Raw genomic sequence first — 19,070 nt, 5'->3', positions numbered from 1 at the left:
TATTTAGCACCAGATATAATATTATTAATGTTAAATGAGACCAGGCCTCACTTTTTGTATCACACAAGACGGTAGTGTAAAAGCGCCCATCTAGCTAGTTTTCCAGCAGAATCACGCACAGGTAATTATAATAAACTTTGATGATATTTATATGCTTTACAGCGTGTTTAGTATCATAATAATCCAATCGGAAAGGATTCTCCACACAACAGGGCCTGGAGCACGGAATCCCCTCGGATTCACTGAACACGGAAAATGAAGCGCGAACTCACGGACGCGCTCACGACAAGAGTCCATCACTCTCACCGCTTCGGGAACCACTCAGAGCCGGGGGCGGGTGGGCACACCGCTGCCTCTCTGTAGGGCTCCCACAGCCCGACAGCGCAGTGCCGACCACCTCTCCCCGGCTTCTCCGTCCCACTCGGGGCCCGGCGGTCGCGGGGGATAATTAGTGTGGGCTCGGAATCGAACCGGAGCCACACGAGGTCATTATCGCGAAGTCGCCCCCACGGGGGAGCGCACAGCGGGACAGAGCGTGAACGCGAGGGGCGACGCCGACAGAGGAACGAGACCATCAGCTATCTGGAGCTTTAAAAGATGCAACGCGAGTCTATAAACATTTTATCCAATAAAGGAGCACTGTAGTGCTGAAAGCACGCTGCCAGATCGTCTGACACAATCTTTGCCGGATCTCGCCTGAAGCTGTGGCACCTGGCGCAAACATCCAACGAGCAAGACCGTTCCGTGCACAGGGGAGAAAATAAAATACCAGAACGATTACAGCTCCACTGACAGCGTTTTTATTTACAGATGACCTGTGCACGTGTCTTACAGCGGCCGTGCGGACAGCCCGTGACACAACCGAACACACAAAAACAAGGAACACTTAACACGCTTAGTACAGTTGGAACAGCGGCCGCGGCGTTACCAGGCCTCCAGTTTTAAGGTGAAAGCAGGACCACACTGTAAATAGACAGGATCGTAACAACATTCAGTCTTAAATACACAGAACCGTAAAGACAATGAGGGAACGCACGATGACTGTGTGTCACTTCTTATACTTGTACAGCCATGCATTAAAGCTGGAATCCGGTCAAGATGCAACGTTTACAGAGAGCATTCACGAGTACAGTAGCCAACAGCTACAGTATATCACCTTGCAACTCACAACTAGCAATACACTGAGCCTGGTCAGTAGCGGGATGGGAGACTCCTGGGAAAGCTAAGGTTGCTGCTGGAAGAGGTTAATTGAGCCACTAGGGGGCGCTACCCCCGTAGGTCCTACTGTCCCAGTACAGTGACGGGACACTACACTGTAAAAGGGCATCTTCCTTCTGATGAGATATAAAACTGAAGTCCTGACTCTCCAGTAGGGGGAGTTCACCCTGTGGTCTGTGAGGGTCCTAATGCCCCAGTATAGTGACAGGGACACTATACTGTAAAAAAAAGGTGCCGTCCTTCGGATGAGATGTAAAACCGAGGTCCCTACTCTCTGTGGGCATTAAAAATCCCAGGGTGTTACTTGAGAAGAGTAGGGGTGTTACCCTGGTGTCCTGGCCAAATTTCCCCCTGGCCTTTACCAGTCATGGCCTCCTAATAATCATCCTCTCTGAACTGGCTTCATCACTCTGCTCTCCTCCCCACTGAGAGCTGGTGTGTGGGGAGCAAACTGGCGCATCATCCAGGTGGAGCTGCACACTGGTGGTGGTGGAGGGGATCCCCATTGCCTGTAAAGTGCCTTGAGTGGTCCAGAAAAATACTATATAAGTGTAAAGATTATTTGTAATTTGATTTTTTTAAAGACTTGCACATGTTAACTCACACTTGTAAGGCAACTAATTAGTATTGAAGCACTTCAGTATGATTTGGAGCTCAGCTGTACTGAAATCCAGGAGTCTCCTTCCTGATTCATATTCTGGTAGTGAGTATTTGCCTGGTGAGGCAGTGTTGTGATGTTATCTGGTGTTGTTAGCTGACCATTCTTGCACAACATGCACTTTGAATGGGCTTCTCATCTCTAAGGAAGTGACTGGGGGAAGCATTTCAGTGTTGCACCACAATAGCGCAACATTCAAATGACCAAAGAGACCATCCCTCTGTATACTTGCCAACAAATCCAATTCCCCTTTGCTCTCCATGTGAACATCACAGATAGCCGCAGAGAAAACAAAGGAGTGTTTCAGAAACCAGGAAATGATCTTTCTGCAAAACGTCCTTAATCTTCTCACATGGTTCAATCTTCTCAATCCTTATTCAAAGAGTGAACATTTACTTTCTCCTGTTTCGTGTTTTTAAATACAAGGGGTAGTAGCCTCACTATTACACCCTTAAATGTCCTGTTCTTTTATCATTTTTTGTTTTTTTTTATTTTAGCAAGCAAGAGTCTCGCTGAGTACAATCACACAGGACTAAGCGTCTTTCTCCTGCCCTCTCCCCCCCACACACACCTGCCCCTGACTTAAACCAGGACTTCAATACACCCCCCACACCTTTCGCAAATTCTGTGCACGTTCTCAGATGGCGGCTCTGTGCATCTTCTCCACAGGGAAGACAGACATTTTGATTTCATCTGGTTTCAAACCAATTGGCCGGCAAGCTGATCTATCCATTACTATGTGTCACTACATAGGTTACATGATCTAAGCACTGCATAGAGGCTTAGGCTGCTATAATCTGAACACGGATAACAAGGGGATTCTCATTGCATTGCAGATTAAACAGTTACAGTTGTCACAAGCATCACAATCTTGTATATGAGACAATTCCAGGTGCTGAATAAGACACATGCGTTATTTTGCATGCAGAAGCATTCTGGCTGCGATACAAATATGATGCCAACTGTAAGTACTTGGAAGCTACAGGGTTTTCACTTGCTGCATGAGGGACTGTAGTGAGTAAAACCCGACCTGGATTAAACTGCTAAGCAATGGGAGTCTTGTTTCCCTCCTTTTTTTAAGTTCTCCACTTCTTCAGTTTTTTCCATTATACACAAAGTTACTGGGTTGTCCCGCAGTTCCAGTGCTGGGGTTGTTCTCAAGGGGTTCCGTTAATCAGGGGACTGGAGTGTCTCTGGTTGCTGGTGGCGGTCAGTGAGGGGACGTTGGACCTCTTGGTGTAGGAGAGCAAGGCTGGCACGCTCTGGCTGTCCACGTTGTTGAGTGGAATGGTCACTTGCCCGTCCGAGTGTTCCAGGCCCACGGTGGACAGGCAGGACTTGAACACGGAGGCGGTGGACAACCTCCACAGCAGGTTCTTCAGCGCCTTCCTGAACTCCTGCCGCATCAGGCAGTAGATGACGGGGTTGAGGCAGCTGTTGGCGTGAGCCAGGCAGAGGGAGACGGGGAAGCAAAAGGTGTGGGCGAAGTAGAAGGCGCCGTCAAACTGCAGCACGTCCAGCTTGACCAGGACGCCCCAGAAGGTCATGACCTGGTTGGGCAGCCAGCTGAAGAAGAAGGCGAGGACCACCACCGCCACCGACTTGGTGACCCGCGTCTGCCTCTGGGGGTTCAGAGAGCTGCTGTGGTTGGCCAGGAACCTGAGCAGCAAGAGGTAGGAGACGAGGATGATGCCGTAAGGGAGGAGGAAGCCCAGGGCGATCCGCAGGAGGTGGTAGGCGGCCAACCAGGACGCGCCTCCTGGGAATCGGAGGAGGCAGGCCGGCTCTCCTCCGACCGTGGCCAGGGAGGAGAAGACGAAGACGGGCAACGCGGCCAGCCAGGAGGCCCCCCAGATCAGGCCGGTCACCAGCTTGGCGGCGCACGCCGTCTGCACCCGAGGGCGGAGTGGCTGCAGGGCGGTGGCCACCGTGCAGTAGCGGGTCACGCTCATGGCGGTCAGGAAGAAGACGCTGGCGTAGACGTTGACCATGTTCACCAGCGACACCAGCTTGCACATGAAGTGCCCGAAGGGCCAGCTGAAGTCCAGGGCCACCTCCGCCGCCCAGAACGGGAGAATGAGCGAGAACTGCAGGTCGGCGAAGGCCAGGTTGAAGACGAAGACGTTGATGGTGGACTTCTCCGTGCTCTTGCTGGAGCGCAGCAGGTACAGCACCAGCAGGTTGCCCATCAGCCCCACGGCGCTCACCAGACAGTAGACCAGGGAAATTGCGGTAAGCAGCGCTGGGGATCCATCCCCCGGCACCCCGATGACATCCAGGCTGTCGTAATTGTGGTACTGTAACTCGGAGATGTTGCAAGCCGCAGTTCTCTGGCACAGCGTCAGAGACTCATTCAGCTGGTGGAGCGAATCAAGGTCGGTGGGCCTGGCCATCCTCTCCGCTACGGAGCCCATAATTTGTCCAATCTCCCCTTCCGGAAACACTGCTCGGGGGCCGACAGCCACAAGGAATCCCGTGCTGGTACAGTCTGCTCCTGTGCTCTCACAGCCCGGGGAATGGGAGCTGGGAAGGATCTCCGGCTGGTGTGGACGAGGTTTCCTTGGAGCTGGAATTTGGGGTGAAGCTCTCAGGTCATCTCACGGACAGGCATGGGATAGTGGGCTGGTCACTACCATAGCAGGCACTCCTGGAAAAGAAAGAAGCCTATTCAAGTAATAATAATAATAATAATAATAATAATTCCTTACACTTATACCATAGCACATTTCTGGACACTCCACTCAAAGCTCTGTACAGGTAATGGGGATCCCCTCCACCACCACCAGTGTGCAGCCCCACCTGGATGATGCGCCAGTACTCTCCCCACACACAAGCTCTCAGTGGGGAGGAGAGCAGAGTGATGAAGCCAGTTCAGAGAGGGGGATTATTAGGAGGCCATGACTGGTAAAGACCAGGGGGGAATTTGGCCAGGACGCTAGGGTTACACCCCTACCGTTATATAGAAACACCCTGGGATATTTAATGACCACAGAGAGTCAGGACCTCAGTTTTATGCCTCATCCGAAGGGCGGTGCCTTTTTACAGTATAGTGTCCCCGTCACTATACTGGGGCATTAGGACCCACACAGACCTCAAGGTGAGCGCCCCCTACTGACCCCACTAACACCTCTTCCAGCAGCAGCCTCAGCTCACCCAGGAGTCTCCCATCCAGATACTGGCCAGGCTCACAGCTGCTGAGCTCCAGTGGCTTTCCCACTGTGTACTGAACTTGTGATGATGGTTGCTGCTGGGCTTAGTAGATTGCAAACATTTATTGACAGGCCCCGGTAAACTCTCACATGGAAAAACCCATAAGCTTCCCACTGTACACACTTTATCTCATCGGATCTCATAATGCCTTAATCATCAGATGATGGCATTACCCTTGGTCTTTATCCCTTCTAGAAAAATTTCCTGTTCTGTTAATGCAACACAAAGACATTTTTATTCATTTTGTAAACACAGTGCTCACGACCATTATAATCTAAAGCTTAATGTGCATTAATTACCGATTTCCATCCTTTTTTGCAGGATATTGCCAGCAGCCATTGCACTGAATTGCAATACGTTTGTTCCCCCATTGAATTAAACAGGGGGCTTTTAAAATGCAGGCAGCTGTGTGGCGTGGCAGGTCAGGTATGACCCACCCCAGCTGTAGGACCATCGGATCGGAGATGGGGGTTCAAGACAGTAGGCTCCGATTTCAATTAAAACGGCTGGGGTTTAGTGATGCCGTGTGGAAGACGTTTACGCTGTCAGTTCCAATCATGCGTGAGATTCGGCAACAGCACGGTAAACACCGCCGCGGACAAACATATTAACTGCAAATGAAAAAGTGGGGAAACTATACATAGTAATACCTTGCTGTGCGCGAATTCACCTTACGTGGTTTTGAGGATCCGCGTGAAATTTTCTATATACCATATTTCCTCGTGCGACCCCCCAGATTCTGAGTGTCTGCGGGGGGTGGAAGAGCGAGCGAGCAGCCGGGAGATCCGCTCTCGCTCTTTCTCAGTCCGCCTCCTGCCCGAGAGGGACTCGCCCGACATTTCTCTCGCATTCTTGAAGTGCTCTGCGCATATCAGTGCACTGTACTGCACTGGGCTTTGATGGTTACTGACATTTGCAAATGCAGATTGCGGCAGTGACTTATTTCTGAAATAAAAAGTGATATTCCATCGCTAAATAGTAATACATTAATATCTTAAAAGGGCTCTGTGAGAGGGAGTATGAGAAATGAGAAAAGGTGAAGAGTACTGTGTTTGCAAGCGATTTAGATCCGTGATGAACGTAGAAGGAAAATTTGTTTTAGTTGACTCTGATGTTATTGTTTTACTTTAAAAAAGTGTTAAAAAAAACGTTTGAGGGATTTAAATAGCCGAATCGTGACTTCAAATCCCCTAACCCTATTCTTTTCCACAACGGAACCTTCGTGGCTGGCAGGACGGTGCTGTTTGTTAAGTCCGGGCCATATTACCAAACACCCAGAGAAACCGAATCAAATAATTATCAGTCTCTTTGGAAAATACTCCCCACGCAAAACACAATGGGAGCTATTTCGAGGATTTCCTGTTAAATAAGAGGGCATGCCGAGCGACAGCTTTCCTTTGTAGATGAAACCCGAACCACGTGGGACCTGGAGCAGTGATCGCATAAGAATTAGACCCACAACAGCGGGGTCGGTGTCATCTGAGCTTTTTCTGGAGCACCTGGAGAAAGCTTTCCTTTCTTGTGACCCTCAGTGTGCAGATCCAGACGCATGCGACGGGCTGAGCTGGGAGTTTCACAGGAAGAAACACACCACGGTAGGCTCCCGGGCATTTTACTTGAGCAAGCCAGGCGATGGAGCTGTGTCAACACCAGGGATTTGAACCCGCAACCCTTTCGTAAAAAAAGCACTGACCCCTCCCTGCTGCTCCAGTTTAGCAATGCCTTAGCTAGACATCAACCTCAGGTCAGCTAATAGATAGCATCCAGTATACCACCAAATGACACTGCAGTTTTAACCCCAGTGTCCAGGATATAAGATCAGATCACTTTATTGTCCCTATACAATTTCTTGCATTACGAATTTGTCTTTTTCGCATACCCCAGCTTGCTCTCCATGAGACACACATACAGAGAAGCTGGGGGTCAGAGCGCAGGGTCAGCCATTGTACAGCGCCCCTGGAGCAGCTGGGGTGAAGGGCCTTGCTCAGAGGCCCAATGGAGTAGGATTCCTCTGCCGGTCACAGGATTTGAACCAGCAACCTTCCTGCCACAGATCCTTAGCCACAGTCCCACCACTCTGCCCAGTGGATATATTCCACTGTGTACTGGCTCGTGCTCTCCTTATTGAGATCCCTCTTAATCCACCTGCTGCAGCAGTGTCTCTCTCCTGCCCCGACCCTTCTCCTCTGTGGGGGATGAGGTGGGTGCCCTGACACATGTACAGCCCCTGGAGACCCTTTGGGATATAGGACACTGTCCTGATGAGAGGAACTCTGACGCTGTGCTCTCAAACTGCTTAGTGACACATCGTTGAAAACGACGACCCATACAGGATGGAAATGTCTGCAGAGTCAGAACAAGACCGAGGACGATATCCAGACCCAGGGACCCCTGATGACATAGCAAGATTCATTAACCTCTGACCTAAGGCACCCCAATCTGGGGTCTGAAGGGGAGGTTACTACTGTCCCTCGAACCCCAGCACACTGATGTAGTGTACTGTAGCTGCAATACCTGTTATACATATTGCAGGAATAATACTTTTTTTTCTGAAGGCTAGTGTAACATATAGTATGTCATAGGAATAAAAAAAAATTCACACAGCAATGTTATTAAAATTTACATCATTCCGTTTTCTAAAGACTTTCTATACCGGGTCGCGGGGGAATCGGTGTCTATCCCGGAAAGCTTAACATTAATATGGTTTTTATTGAATATAGTCCTTACAAATTACAGCAAAAATGAATCTGCTACTACTCCGCGGAATACCAGTCGCCGAGTATTGCTACCTCGCGTTAACTCGAAGAGTTCACCGACTTTGCAAGGTTACAAAATGCAGAATTGACTTGTCCTTGATAAATACGTTTTCACGATTTACGATTTCGGCGTAAATATAACCGAGAAAAGTTGTTCCAGTGAACTGTATACATTTATATTCCGCCCCAGTCACATACTGTGGTTTCAATGTAAATCAGAGATAAAGCGACTACGGCAAACTTTTTCATAACAGCTGATAAAAATTGTTGAATAAATGCCGGCCGTTGCAACTTTACAGAAGCGGTCAGGACCTAATACCACGTCACAGGTTTTGAAATATTCATATTTGGGAAAAATAATAGCTGGATTTGATCATTTCAAACCCGCAGCGTGTTTTCAGGACTGACTGACCGGCGACCCAGTCCACCCGGAGACCTAGGAGGCTTGCGAGATAAAACGCCGTTTTCAAACGGACCGGCTAACGCGCAGTATTATCACCGCGGCGGTCAGCGCCCGAACCGGGCTACAGTCGACAGCAACTCACACCTGGCAAACCACGGCAAACGGACTCCAAACCTGCTCCTGTTTCGGGCGCTGGAGCTCAGGAAGAATAAATCCGTCGCCATCCCGTGTACAATCCCGAAGAGTTACCGTTGCGAAAAGTACAAAGAATTATGTTTATGCCGCTAAACCATCCGCCTTCAAAAGGAGAAAGGCAGTCTAACGGACTCCTCAGAAGCGGTTTTTTTCCCCCCGAAAGGCATTTACTTGTCTCTGTGTCTGCTCCATTGTCTAATTCTTTCGTATATGTCCTTCGCTTGTAATTTGCTATCCTTGTGACTGATTTTTCCCTACACCAACTGTAAAGCGCTGTGAGATATTACCTTTAAAGGCGCTATATAAAGTTGTATTATTATGATGATGATGATGATGATAGAACAAGGTTTATTCCAGGCTGAAAATTGAAGAAACGAAACAACGTTTCGGCTTTGGAGCCTTCTTCGGAGTCAGCCGAGCCACCCACTCCAACTACTTTCATGAATTATTATTTTTATGATGATGATGATGATGGTGATGATGCTGAAATCGGTGGGTCTCACCTGGTCTGCGCTGTCCTAGTGGCGAGAAGGCGACTCTCAGTCAGTCCTCCGCACTAAGACTCCAGCGCTCTCCGGTGGGGTCTAACCCGTGTGTGATGTACAGGAGAGAGGAGGGGATGCGATGGGCTCCGGCGGTGTCTGCGTCATTTATAGGAGTCGAACCGGCTCCGACCCCCCTCCTCCCGCGCGCCACAGGTCAGCGCGAGGGGATGGAGATAAATTCGTTAAGCTCTCGAGTTTTACGAGGCTGTAGCTCCTGTTTTCCCTGCGTCTGTAATGTTACCCCCCCGCCCCATCTCTCTTCCCAGTAAAGTTTAACCATCCAGGAGCCGATCTGAAGAGAGAGGGCTGGTTTGAGGACGGGCAGAAGAACGAAGACAAAAACAGAAGCCAGATTCGAGACGGTACTACCTGGCGCACCCGGGTCCGATAATCTACACTACTGTTATATAATTGTCTCGTTCTTTTTTGACGGAAAAAAAAACGAACAGAGACAGATAACACGCCGTTTTTGGTCGTTTTTATGGAATTATTGATATATATATATAGGTATATAATCATTGAATATTTATTTCTATTAGACAGGAAGCTTTATGTATTTTGAACTGATTGACTCCGTGCTTGAGCCAAGCGCACACGCCGCGACAGTCGTGCTCAGCGCGCTGCCATTACAGGTTTCTACCACTGGTGGCCGCTGCAGCATCACCCGCTCAGACCCGGCTTATCACCCGGGTGGACTGGTTCTGTCGGGGTCGAGTGGAGACGACACGGCCACGACCCCCCTGTTGTATAGAAATTAAATCCATGAAGTTATTAAAAATCACACCAGGGCCATAATATCCTCTACTGAGAGAAAGTGTGGAAGCTTAAGTGATAGAAACTCTTATCTACGGTTAGCGGGGTGGCCAGCTGTCCGCGTCGTGGTTAAGATTGCGATCTCACGGCTTGGGGACCCTGGGCCCAATTCCTGGGGTGCTGTCTGTGTGGAGTTTGTATGTCCTCCCCGTGTTTGTGTGGGTTTCCTCCCGGTTTCTTTCCACTGCCCAAAGACACGCGGGTGGGTGTTTGTGTGTGTGTGTAAGCGTGTGTTTGTCTCTATGTCTGCCCAGCAACGGACTGGTGTCCCGCACAGGGTGTACCCCGCCTTAAGCCAGTTGCTTGCCGGGATAGACTCCGGCTTCAGACAGACATTTCTCTTGAGTTTTCAAATGAAATAACTTTAGAATGGGCTTTAAGTAGCATTTGCACTGTCCCGTAATGAGGTTAAACGAAACCTCTAACCTGAAGCGTTAGAGGTGGTTCAAAATATAGACGGTGTTAAAGTTCTTACCTTCCGATATAAGAGCGTCGCCGGTCCAGAGGAAACTTGTGCCTGGTTGAGAAATGACATCACCAATGTGCAAGCTGTTGGTGTGAAACGAATTGAACTTTGATTTTTCTGCCCGCGGGATGTTAGTGGGTCCGCTGTGGGGTGCGGCGGCGGCCGGGAGGGCGGCTCTCCAGTGCGCGTCAGGGCTGCCGAGAGCGGGGCTGGACAGACCTTGACCTTGATAAGAGCGCCCCGTCGCCGCTACTGGAGAAGGTCAGGGACAGGCGCACGTCTGATCTGTTTCAGAAATGAATGACTAACCCTCGGGAGCCGCACGTTTGTAATTTTAGCAAACATATTGCCCCATGCGAATCTACTGGGAACGTATCCAGCAAAGGTTAAAATATAATGTTTTATTGCAGGAGTTACTTGCGCCCGCTCAACAACGGCTAAAGGAACCCGCTTCTCTGGGTGCGAGACTTTTTTCATAACGCTCAAGGCGTGTTTCAGTAATAATAATAGCTGAATTTCCAAAGGCAAGTTATTTTATAATAAAGGAACGTTTGGAGAGAGAGGTGTGAGGTTCTGTTTAATCTCCTCCGGTCTGCTTTATGAGATCTGTACAGTGTGTCGTCTACAACACACTGTATACTGCTGACTTGAGTTTAAATGTTTTGTTAGACACGTTTAAATACTGTAGTATGAGACGGAAACAAGACGTCGTCGCAATAGCGCAGTCACGGTGGGAGGTCATTTCTTATTGAGTTATGGGAGCCTTTTTTTTTCTTAAAAGAAAATCCAATTTGTTTGACGGAGGACCATTAAGTACAGAACGGCCGTCACGCTCCTGTACGCGACGGAGCAGAGCGATGTCTTCGTGCGAACCGATGAGTCTCCGTTAACGAGGCGAGCTGCAAAAACCGGGCCAGCAATCGGCCTCGATGTTTCGACAGATGCTGCCGCGCACAGCCGCGATAAATGAACGACGTTAATATGTTTGAAAAGTCAATATTTTTCCTGACAACGAGGGTGTGTGTGATCCGTATCCGAAAGTTCCCCGCGGTGAATTAAACAAGGATATATCCCTTTTACAGTTTCGCTCTGCTGTGGGAATCCCGCGATTCATTATAATATTGAACTGTAGTTATATAGCGCTTTTACAGCTGAAATTGAGCATCCACTTAAGTGACGCAAAGAAGCCATTCTGCACCATTAATCCCACTAAACATTAGCGCAGATGAAGTGGGAAATCACATCACTCTCAACAACCGCGAGCAACCGAGCGCCTTGAGGAAACCCATGCGAACACAAGGGGACCATGCAAACTCCACACAGACAGCACCCCAGGGCCCTAAATGAATTCCGAACCTCGGAGAGGCCCTATTATTCAAGTCTGGAAGGGAATTTATCCAGGACAACAGCTTTACATCCCCACTTTTAATGACCTTTAATTATCAGGAAATCAGAACGTTAACCGTGTTAACGTATCCTGCAGTGCTTAGTGTTTAGGGGGGGCCCACTCTGTCCCCCACTGAAGAGCAGCCCTATCTGGGTGATCCAAGACGGTCTTTGAGCACCAGGAGCCCCACTGCTCAGCCGGGCAGGAAGAGGAGAGAGAAACTGCTGCACCCGGTGAATTAAGGGGGAATTTAAGAAGAGGTTGTACATGTATGGAGTGGACTTCAGCCAGGAAATAGGGGTTAAAAACAACTCTCATGACCAGACCTTTAACTTCCCAAGTAGTGTCAGCACCTTGACTTAGAAGGACAGCAGAGTGTGCCCAGTCAGGAGCTGGGGCCGGGGTTAGGAACTGCAGTCCAGAAGGAAAGAGCGCCATCTACTGGTCCACCAGAGCCATGTGACGCACCAACCTGATCGCCCTTAGTCTCCCATCCCAATTCTGACCCGATCCAGCCCCGCGGAGAGTCCGAGATCCGAAAAGACCAACCCAGGAGGGACTAGTGCTGCCCGTTTCGGGGTTCACAATGACTGATCCAGACCTGGAGGTCTGAGCAGCACCGAAGGAGGCTGCCAAGAGTTTGAACAGCAAGGACAGCCTGCCTGACTCCGAGCAGTCATGAAATTAAGGACACGGTACAGACAAGGAGGAAGACAAAAAACACGAGTCATGGAATTCTTCATGTAGGGGCAATTGTAGGGCAGAATAACAGCTATCCTGTACAGAGTAGAGCAGGACAAAAGCTAACTGAAGGTTGTTGAGCACAACTTTCAAATTGGTGGTTCAACAGACGAGGACCGCCAGATGAATGTAGCTCATGAGGGAGCCTCTCACTAGCTGCCCCCTGCCCAAGTACCCACTACCCAGCTCCTGCATCTCAGCCTGGTCTGGTTTCTGTTATGGTACCGAACGCTCCAGGTTCTGTGTCAGCAGGGTGGGAGTGACTAGAGTCGACTCTAGGCCCACTGACAGTTACAGCCCACTTCCTTATAGTGGGGTGTGATGATCACAGACGCAGAGGAGGGACTCATGCCGTTTCATTTAACTGATTCCTATACGTTCGTGATTACAGTGGTTCTTTCTAGTTGATCAGGGCTATTTAACGTCAAGACAACACATTCGGACTTGCATAGTCCTAATAAGGGTGGGACGGACAGCGCAGTGGGGCAGCGGGGAGCCTTCCTGCCACACAGTGTAGGATCAGTGTCCATCCCGCACCGGGGGTGCTGTCTGTGGGGAGTTTGCATGTTCTCCCCAGGTCTGAGTGACGATCCCCCTCCCCTCACAGGCCAAAGACACACTGAGGGGTTAACTGGCTTGTGGGCAAACTGGCCTCTCGTGTGAGTGTGTCTGTGTGTGGCCTGTGATGGACTGGTTTGCTGGGATAGACTCCAGCATCCCCTACCCCCCTGTATTGGATTAAGGTTTGCAAAGGGATGGATGGACTATGGGAATTTTTCCTTAGAGTCTTTTCAAAACATACTGTACAGTGTACTACATTGCGTGACAGTATGGGGGTGGACTTGGTTACATGCAGATTTGCCTGACGGCAACAGTTCTCTGCACCAAACTCTTGCAAAAGTCGAAAACTAACCTTACAAGGCTGCTGCAGGGCGAAAGCGATTTCCCAGGGATCCCCGGGAGCCTGCCGTCTGGTAGAGAAAGAATCCAGGCCGTCTCCGCCTGGTACGTGTGCGTGCAGGCCTGCCTCCGTCAACCGTGAAGAATGTGAAACTATCGAGATTGAAAGGCGGCACCAATAAAAACCTGCAGGGAATTCTGCAGCAAGCGTTTCCTGGAGAGCGGAGCGGGCAGTCATAAAGGACTGAAACGTATATAGAGAGGCAATCAAGGCTTCTTCTTTTTAATTAGCTGACTTTGACTTTCAACAGTTGTAAAAGCAAACAAGCAGCGTCTCACTCGTGCCATAATTGGCAGGGCACGGTCTGTTTGGACTGCAAAGGTCACTGTCAATGGAGGAGCACGCCGATCAGATTAGAGGGAAATGAGACAGGAAGGATGAGGCTCCTGCAGATGGGAGAGAGGGATTAATTGGCCGGGCTTGCCTGCGCATGAGCGTTTTCCAGCATTAGTGGACCACGTGAGTGGCTCGGGCAAGGGGAGGGCATGTGGGGGGGGGGCGGGGGGGTCATCGCCACAAGCCCAGGACCTAGCACACGCAAACAGTCAAGGGTGTTACAAGCAAGGCCGCTCCTTGACGAAGACTAGTTTGTTTAAGTCTGTCGAACCCCCTCCCGGTTAGGGAAACTCTGCAGCCTCTGAATTGGTTGCAGAGCTAAACTCTTCTTGATCCAAGCTTCTGATGGGACCAGGTTTCGGAAGGAGTTCCCAGGAAATTAGCTTCCAGCAGTGCGCTCGTTCTTCGGTTTCAAACATATCCAGATCGGGTCTTCCTCTTCACCTGGCCTTCATGTCTACAGGCTCCAGCCTGGTCCTTCTGCTTTCTCATCGTCTCCTTCTCCTGCTTCTGGTCCCTCGTCCTTTCCTTCTGCATACTGGTTTCCCAGTAACACCTTTATGCAGAAGCTCCACCTGCTCTTAGTTGCCCAGTAGCATAATTCTTCTGGGGGTACTTTAAGTTACACCCATGCAGTTGTTTCCGAGAGTACAGAGACCACTATGGGATAAGAGACAGCAGGTGTTTCTTCTGTGGTAGCTTTCCAGAGCTGTGGTATAATTTATCTGTGCACACGATAACAGATTAACCTACTGGGCTGTACTGAACAAGCAGCGTGTTGCTGATGAAGGGGTGGCATTGAGCTTGTACAGTAAGTGGGGTTGATGGCCTGTTTTTGTGTTTCCTTCATTCCCTTTCCTGAGCCATGATGGACACACAGAAAAGGCAGAGCAAGGCAGGCAGGCGATAACGAGAGACTCAAAGATCAGCACAAACCTCAGCTATATGTTTGAAACCTTAAAGGCAAGAATCACTTTCAGAACTGTGACCCACCCTCTCCAATTCACGTATTTTCAGCTGCCCCGTGACAGTGACGGGTCTAAGGGGGCTGCTGGGGATGGGCGGCCCAAGCTTTCAAACCCCCCAAAATATCAGAACCCCGACATACAGCTCCCCCAAGATCCCAGACTAACAGCAGCAGCAGAGAAGCATGTTTGCTCCCATCCTTCAGTCCTTTTGTAGACCTGTGATGGAAAGCCCCCCCCCCATACCTCAAACACAAACATCCAGGTATTTCTGCAGCTACAGGCTGCCTCTCTGAATGTTATCTCCCCCTCCTGTTGCAGATTGCTGGCTGAGGGCCTATCCTCTTGCCTCTCCATTGCGCAAGACTCCAAATGAAGAGACTTGTCACTGAGAGCCCTGGGGGCCTCCAGCTCATTACTGTTATCTAATCTGCACAAACACCCAAAGCCCTTTTTACAGCAGCGGGCAGTATTATTAATGTGCCTCTGCTGTGTCCACAGTGGAGTGACAGGACTCCTTCTGTCATCTCTCCTGCAACCCAGGTCACCTCTGTGGCCGGTGCTTCTTGGAGTTAAGCCGGCATCGCAGGTCACGACTTCCAGTCAAATTTACCAGCTGCAGTTGCTGAATCTTGCGGCCTTCTTCTGTCCTAGAGGGTCTCAAACTATACGACGAGGAACAATGACACGATTCCCGCAGGACTTCTCATCGCGGTTCCAACTCTCGTGCTGGGCCGTGAAAGTACCGCAAGGGCGCCACGTTTTGGCAGCCTATCAATGTGGAGTGCCGCGCGAGAGTAGACAAACACCAGGGAGAACAAGCACATAGACATCTCGAGAAAACAGGCATTGTTTCCCACAATTAAACATCTTCAAAAATATGATTCTGCTATATACATATAGGACAAATGTACAAAAATTAAACACCTTTAAAACAAATATTGTAAACAAGTATTGCGCTATAATGTGTAATATAATGGGCACATTATCTCACAAGTACACGTCTGGCTCAGTGTCCACCCCTACCACTGGCGATTCGCTACGAGAAAATCGAACCAGTTTGCTCTTGACATAGGGAGTTGCAGAGAGTTGTGGGGGCTGTTGAGAGCGCTATGGCTGTCGCTGGGGCTGTCGCACTACACAACTGCAGTAACGGACGCGCGCTGCGAGTCCCTACAACTCAAGGAAAAGTCAGGTAGTGTGACCCCGGGCATCAGCCCAGGTGTTGCAAAGATCGAAGGCCGACAGACTGAGCTGGCCCCCTCGTGCCAGTAACAACCACGAGCGAGAACTTCCCCACACTGGAACCTTTGAAAGAAAGATTCCTTCTTAATGAGTCCCCGAGGATGCCCCCACGAAAAGACTCCGAAACTTCCAGCTGGGCTGCTCCTGCTCAGCTTGGAATCTGATGAGGTCAGACGGGGCTCACAGCAAAGGGGCATACGAGATTGCTGTTGCAGTGACGCGTGTGGACCAGTAGGTGGAGCTCTTGCATCAGGGCCACAAATCCCAAACCACTGCGACGGTATGATTTCAGAGCGTGCCGCACTGTATAACAGTTTTGTGGTTGGATGAGCTGTTAAACAGAGGAGCATGTTGCAATATTTGAAAGAGCAGCGCAGGTGCTCTTTCAAAATACCCAGTACATTCTCAATACTGCCTACTTGCATTACTTTTTGCCATTGCAGGTGGAGCTCTTGCCCGCTGGATAAGAAATTCTACAAGAATATGGCAATCACATCAGAAGTAGTCTTAGGAACTAATTTAATCTTCACTCTTAGATCATGGAAAATAATTATTTCCCGAAATATCATTTGTCCTGAACTGCTTACTGGTGATATTTGTGTTTGTCATATTGTTGCATTGGACTCGCAAAACAAAACACAACAAGAAAACTAAATTCCCCAGGTTGCCTATAGGGCTGTAGTTGAATAATAAGGGGCCCCAGGCTGTAGGAACAGCTGTCTTTTAGACAAGATGATAACCTGATGTCCACTCAATACTATGGATGCACAGGTTACATGGTCATCTATTGCAAGTGCTGAGATGTGGTAAATGGAAAGTAAGTAAATGCTAAGAACAAAATTAGCAGGTGTTCTGTAGCTCAACAGACAGCACTGGGGGCACAACTGTTACAATAGAGGCTGAAGTTGTAGCACTGGAGCTGTTATGTGGAGAGAATCCTGAACTCAGGAGCCAGAGTGAAGCTACTTTTCTAAACGGACATGGGGTGGAATATTCTGTAATGCAGACACTACTGATAATCAGTAATCAGGGCATCCTTCTCGAGTTGAATGATTGATTATCATACATATACAGTAGAGTCATTTCCTCAGGCAGCAATATCTGCTCTCTGTTTACTGGGCGCCATGGCAAGAGATGACAATATAAACGAAGTTATACAGCCCTTTGGAACTCCAACTGGACTTGGATCTCTTCAGCAAAATACCAGCTACACACAAAAATGGTCAATGACACCCTTTCAGGCTGTAGAACAGCAATCATTTGAAAAACATATCAAAAGGCCAATTAATAGGCAAAGCTATGCAGCAGGTCCATCAATTCATTTTATAACCACTTCATCAAATGCAGGGTTGCAGGGGAGCCAGAGCCTATCCCAGCAAGCAGCAGGTGCAAGGTGCAGCAATTAGTGACTAAATTTCCAAGTAATGGATGCCAGAGAGCTATGTCACTCAATTACTTTATCCCCCTCTTGTGGTCAAATATGGAATAGCAGTTTCACGGTCCTTTGTCTTAAGGCCGTATTTCCACCAGCCTCAATGACTTGTTAAAAAGAGTCCAGTGCCTGACTTGTTTCCTTTTCTTTAATTGACCCTTTGAGAAGGCAACAAAAAGTACAGTACAATGCCGAACATACAAACAGCTGTTCAGCTTTTCTAAGTATGAGCTGTAAAGGAGACTCCAAGCCATTTCAGATTTAATTTCAGCAAACTCCAACCAGGGCAGACCAAGGACAAGATGGGCGCAGAACTGAAATCTTTATTAGCTTATTTTGCACAATTTAGACAAGATGGAATCCAATTGCTGTGCAATGGGATTCTTTCAACTCCATCGCTATACAATCCTCTGTTAAGTAATAATAATAGTAGTAATAATAATAATAAATATAATAATAATTAATAATTGCTTACACTTCTATAGTGCTTTTCTGGACACTCCACTCAAAGCGCTTTACAGGTAATGGGGATCCCCTCCACCACCACCAATGTGTAGCCCCACCTGGATGATACGCCAGAACGCTAACCCCACATCAGCTATCAGTGGGGAGGAGAGCAGAGTGATGAAACCAGTTCAGAGAGGGGGGTTATTAGGAGGCCATGATGGGTAAGGGCCAATGGGAAACTTGGCCAGGATGCCTGGGTTACACCCCTACTCTTTTCGAGAAACACCCTGGGATTTTTAATGCCCACAGAGAGTCAGGACCTCGGTTTTACGTCTCATCCGAAGGACGGCACCTTTTTTTCTTTTTACAGTATAGTGTCCCCATCACTATACTGGGGCATTAGGACCCTCACAGACCGCAGGGTGAGCGCCCCCTACTGACCCCACTAACACCTCTTCCAGCAGCAACCTTAGTTTTTCCCAGGTGGTCTCCCATCCAGGTACTGACCATGTTCACTAAGTGCAGGGTATCTTCCATCTAATTTATGCCAAGTACTGGTCCTCAAATTAGTGTCTAATAAAGGCAGGTTAATATAAATGGGAGACAATTAGGTATTGCACCCTTTTAACACCTCATTGAAGCTCTGTGTTACACTAATATCATTCCCCGGAGCGCTTCCTCTTTCCACTTTCTCCAACCCAGAGTGGAAATACCAGGAGCCTTTGATCTCCGAATGTATCACACCCCTACTCCACCGGGTGCTGAAGTTTCTTACCTGAGTGCAGCCCTCTGTCCCATCAGCACTCCATTCCAAAACTCGGGAGCCACCATCCTGCGGGACTTCAAACCAGGTGCTGGGAAATGGCAGAATGAGGATGGAGAAACCGATACGCTGACCTTAATGCAGAGCAGCAATTTGAACTGAGTGTCCCCAGGTGCAAAGCGCCAAAGGAAGCTCACGATTGACCAAGCTCCACTGGAGACAGCCAGTCCTTTCTCAATCACAGTTCTCTTGGCCTCTGGTACAGCAGCGACCCCTGGGAGCCACTGGGCATGTGCTGGCGAGCGATGACATCAGCGAGAGACACAGCAACTCGCCTGTCAGGTGCTGTGGAGCTCACATTGTGCCAGAGCAGCATACTAGCTGGTTCGTGGGTTCAATCAGCCTGGGTGGGATATGGCTCCCGCCCACAGCACCAAATCCCAACCGGCCGATTCCAAAATGGGTGAGTAGTACAACAGGAGATAATTGTCAATTCCAAATTTGAGAAAAAAAAAACAATTGACCCTGG

At 49.1% G+C, this 19,070-nt stretch overlaps 1 protein-coding gene across 2 annotated transcripts; it reads right to left on the bottom strand.

The window, feature by feature from the left end:
* Positions 1-777: 777 nt before the first annotated feature.
* On the bottom strand, positions 778-10,537 carry LOC102690567 (relaxin-3 receptor 1-like). 2 transcript variants are annotated; one of them, XM_069185246.1, is made up of 2 exons: positions 10,274-10,537; positions 778-4,523 (listed from the first exon to the last, which is right to left on the bottom strand). In XM_069185246.1, the coding sequence occupies exon 2, from the start codon at positions 4,288-4,290 to the stop codon at positions 3,034-3,036; it is 1,257 nt and encodes a 418-aa protein (XP_069041347.1). In that variant the 5' UTR covers positions 4,291-4,523; positions 10,274-10,537; the 3' UTR covers positions 778-3,033. The 2 variants fall into 2 exon arrangements, with proteins under 2 accessions (XP_069041347.1, XP_006641878.1); XM_006641815.3 differs by lacking the exon at positions 10,274-10,537 and adding an exon at positions 8,944-9,018.
* Positions 10,538-19,070: the final 8,533 nt, after the last annotated feature.

This window comes from Lepisosteus oculatus, chromosome 27, assembly GCF_040954835.1.
Source record: "Lepisosteus oculatus isolate fLepOcu1 chromosome 27, fLepOcu1.hap2, whole genome shotgun sequence".
Taxonomy (NCBI): Eukaryota; Metazoa; Chordata; class Actinopteri; order Semionotiformes; family Lepisosteidae; genus Lepisosteus; species Lepisosteus oculatus.
The sequence above is the reverse complement of the archived record's forward strand: the minus strand, read 5'-3'. Positions and strand labels throughout refer to the sequence as shown.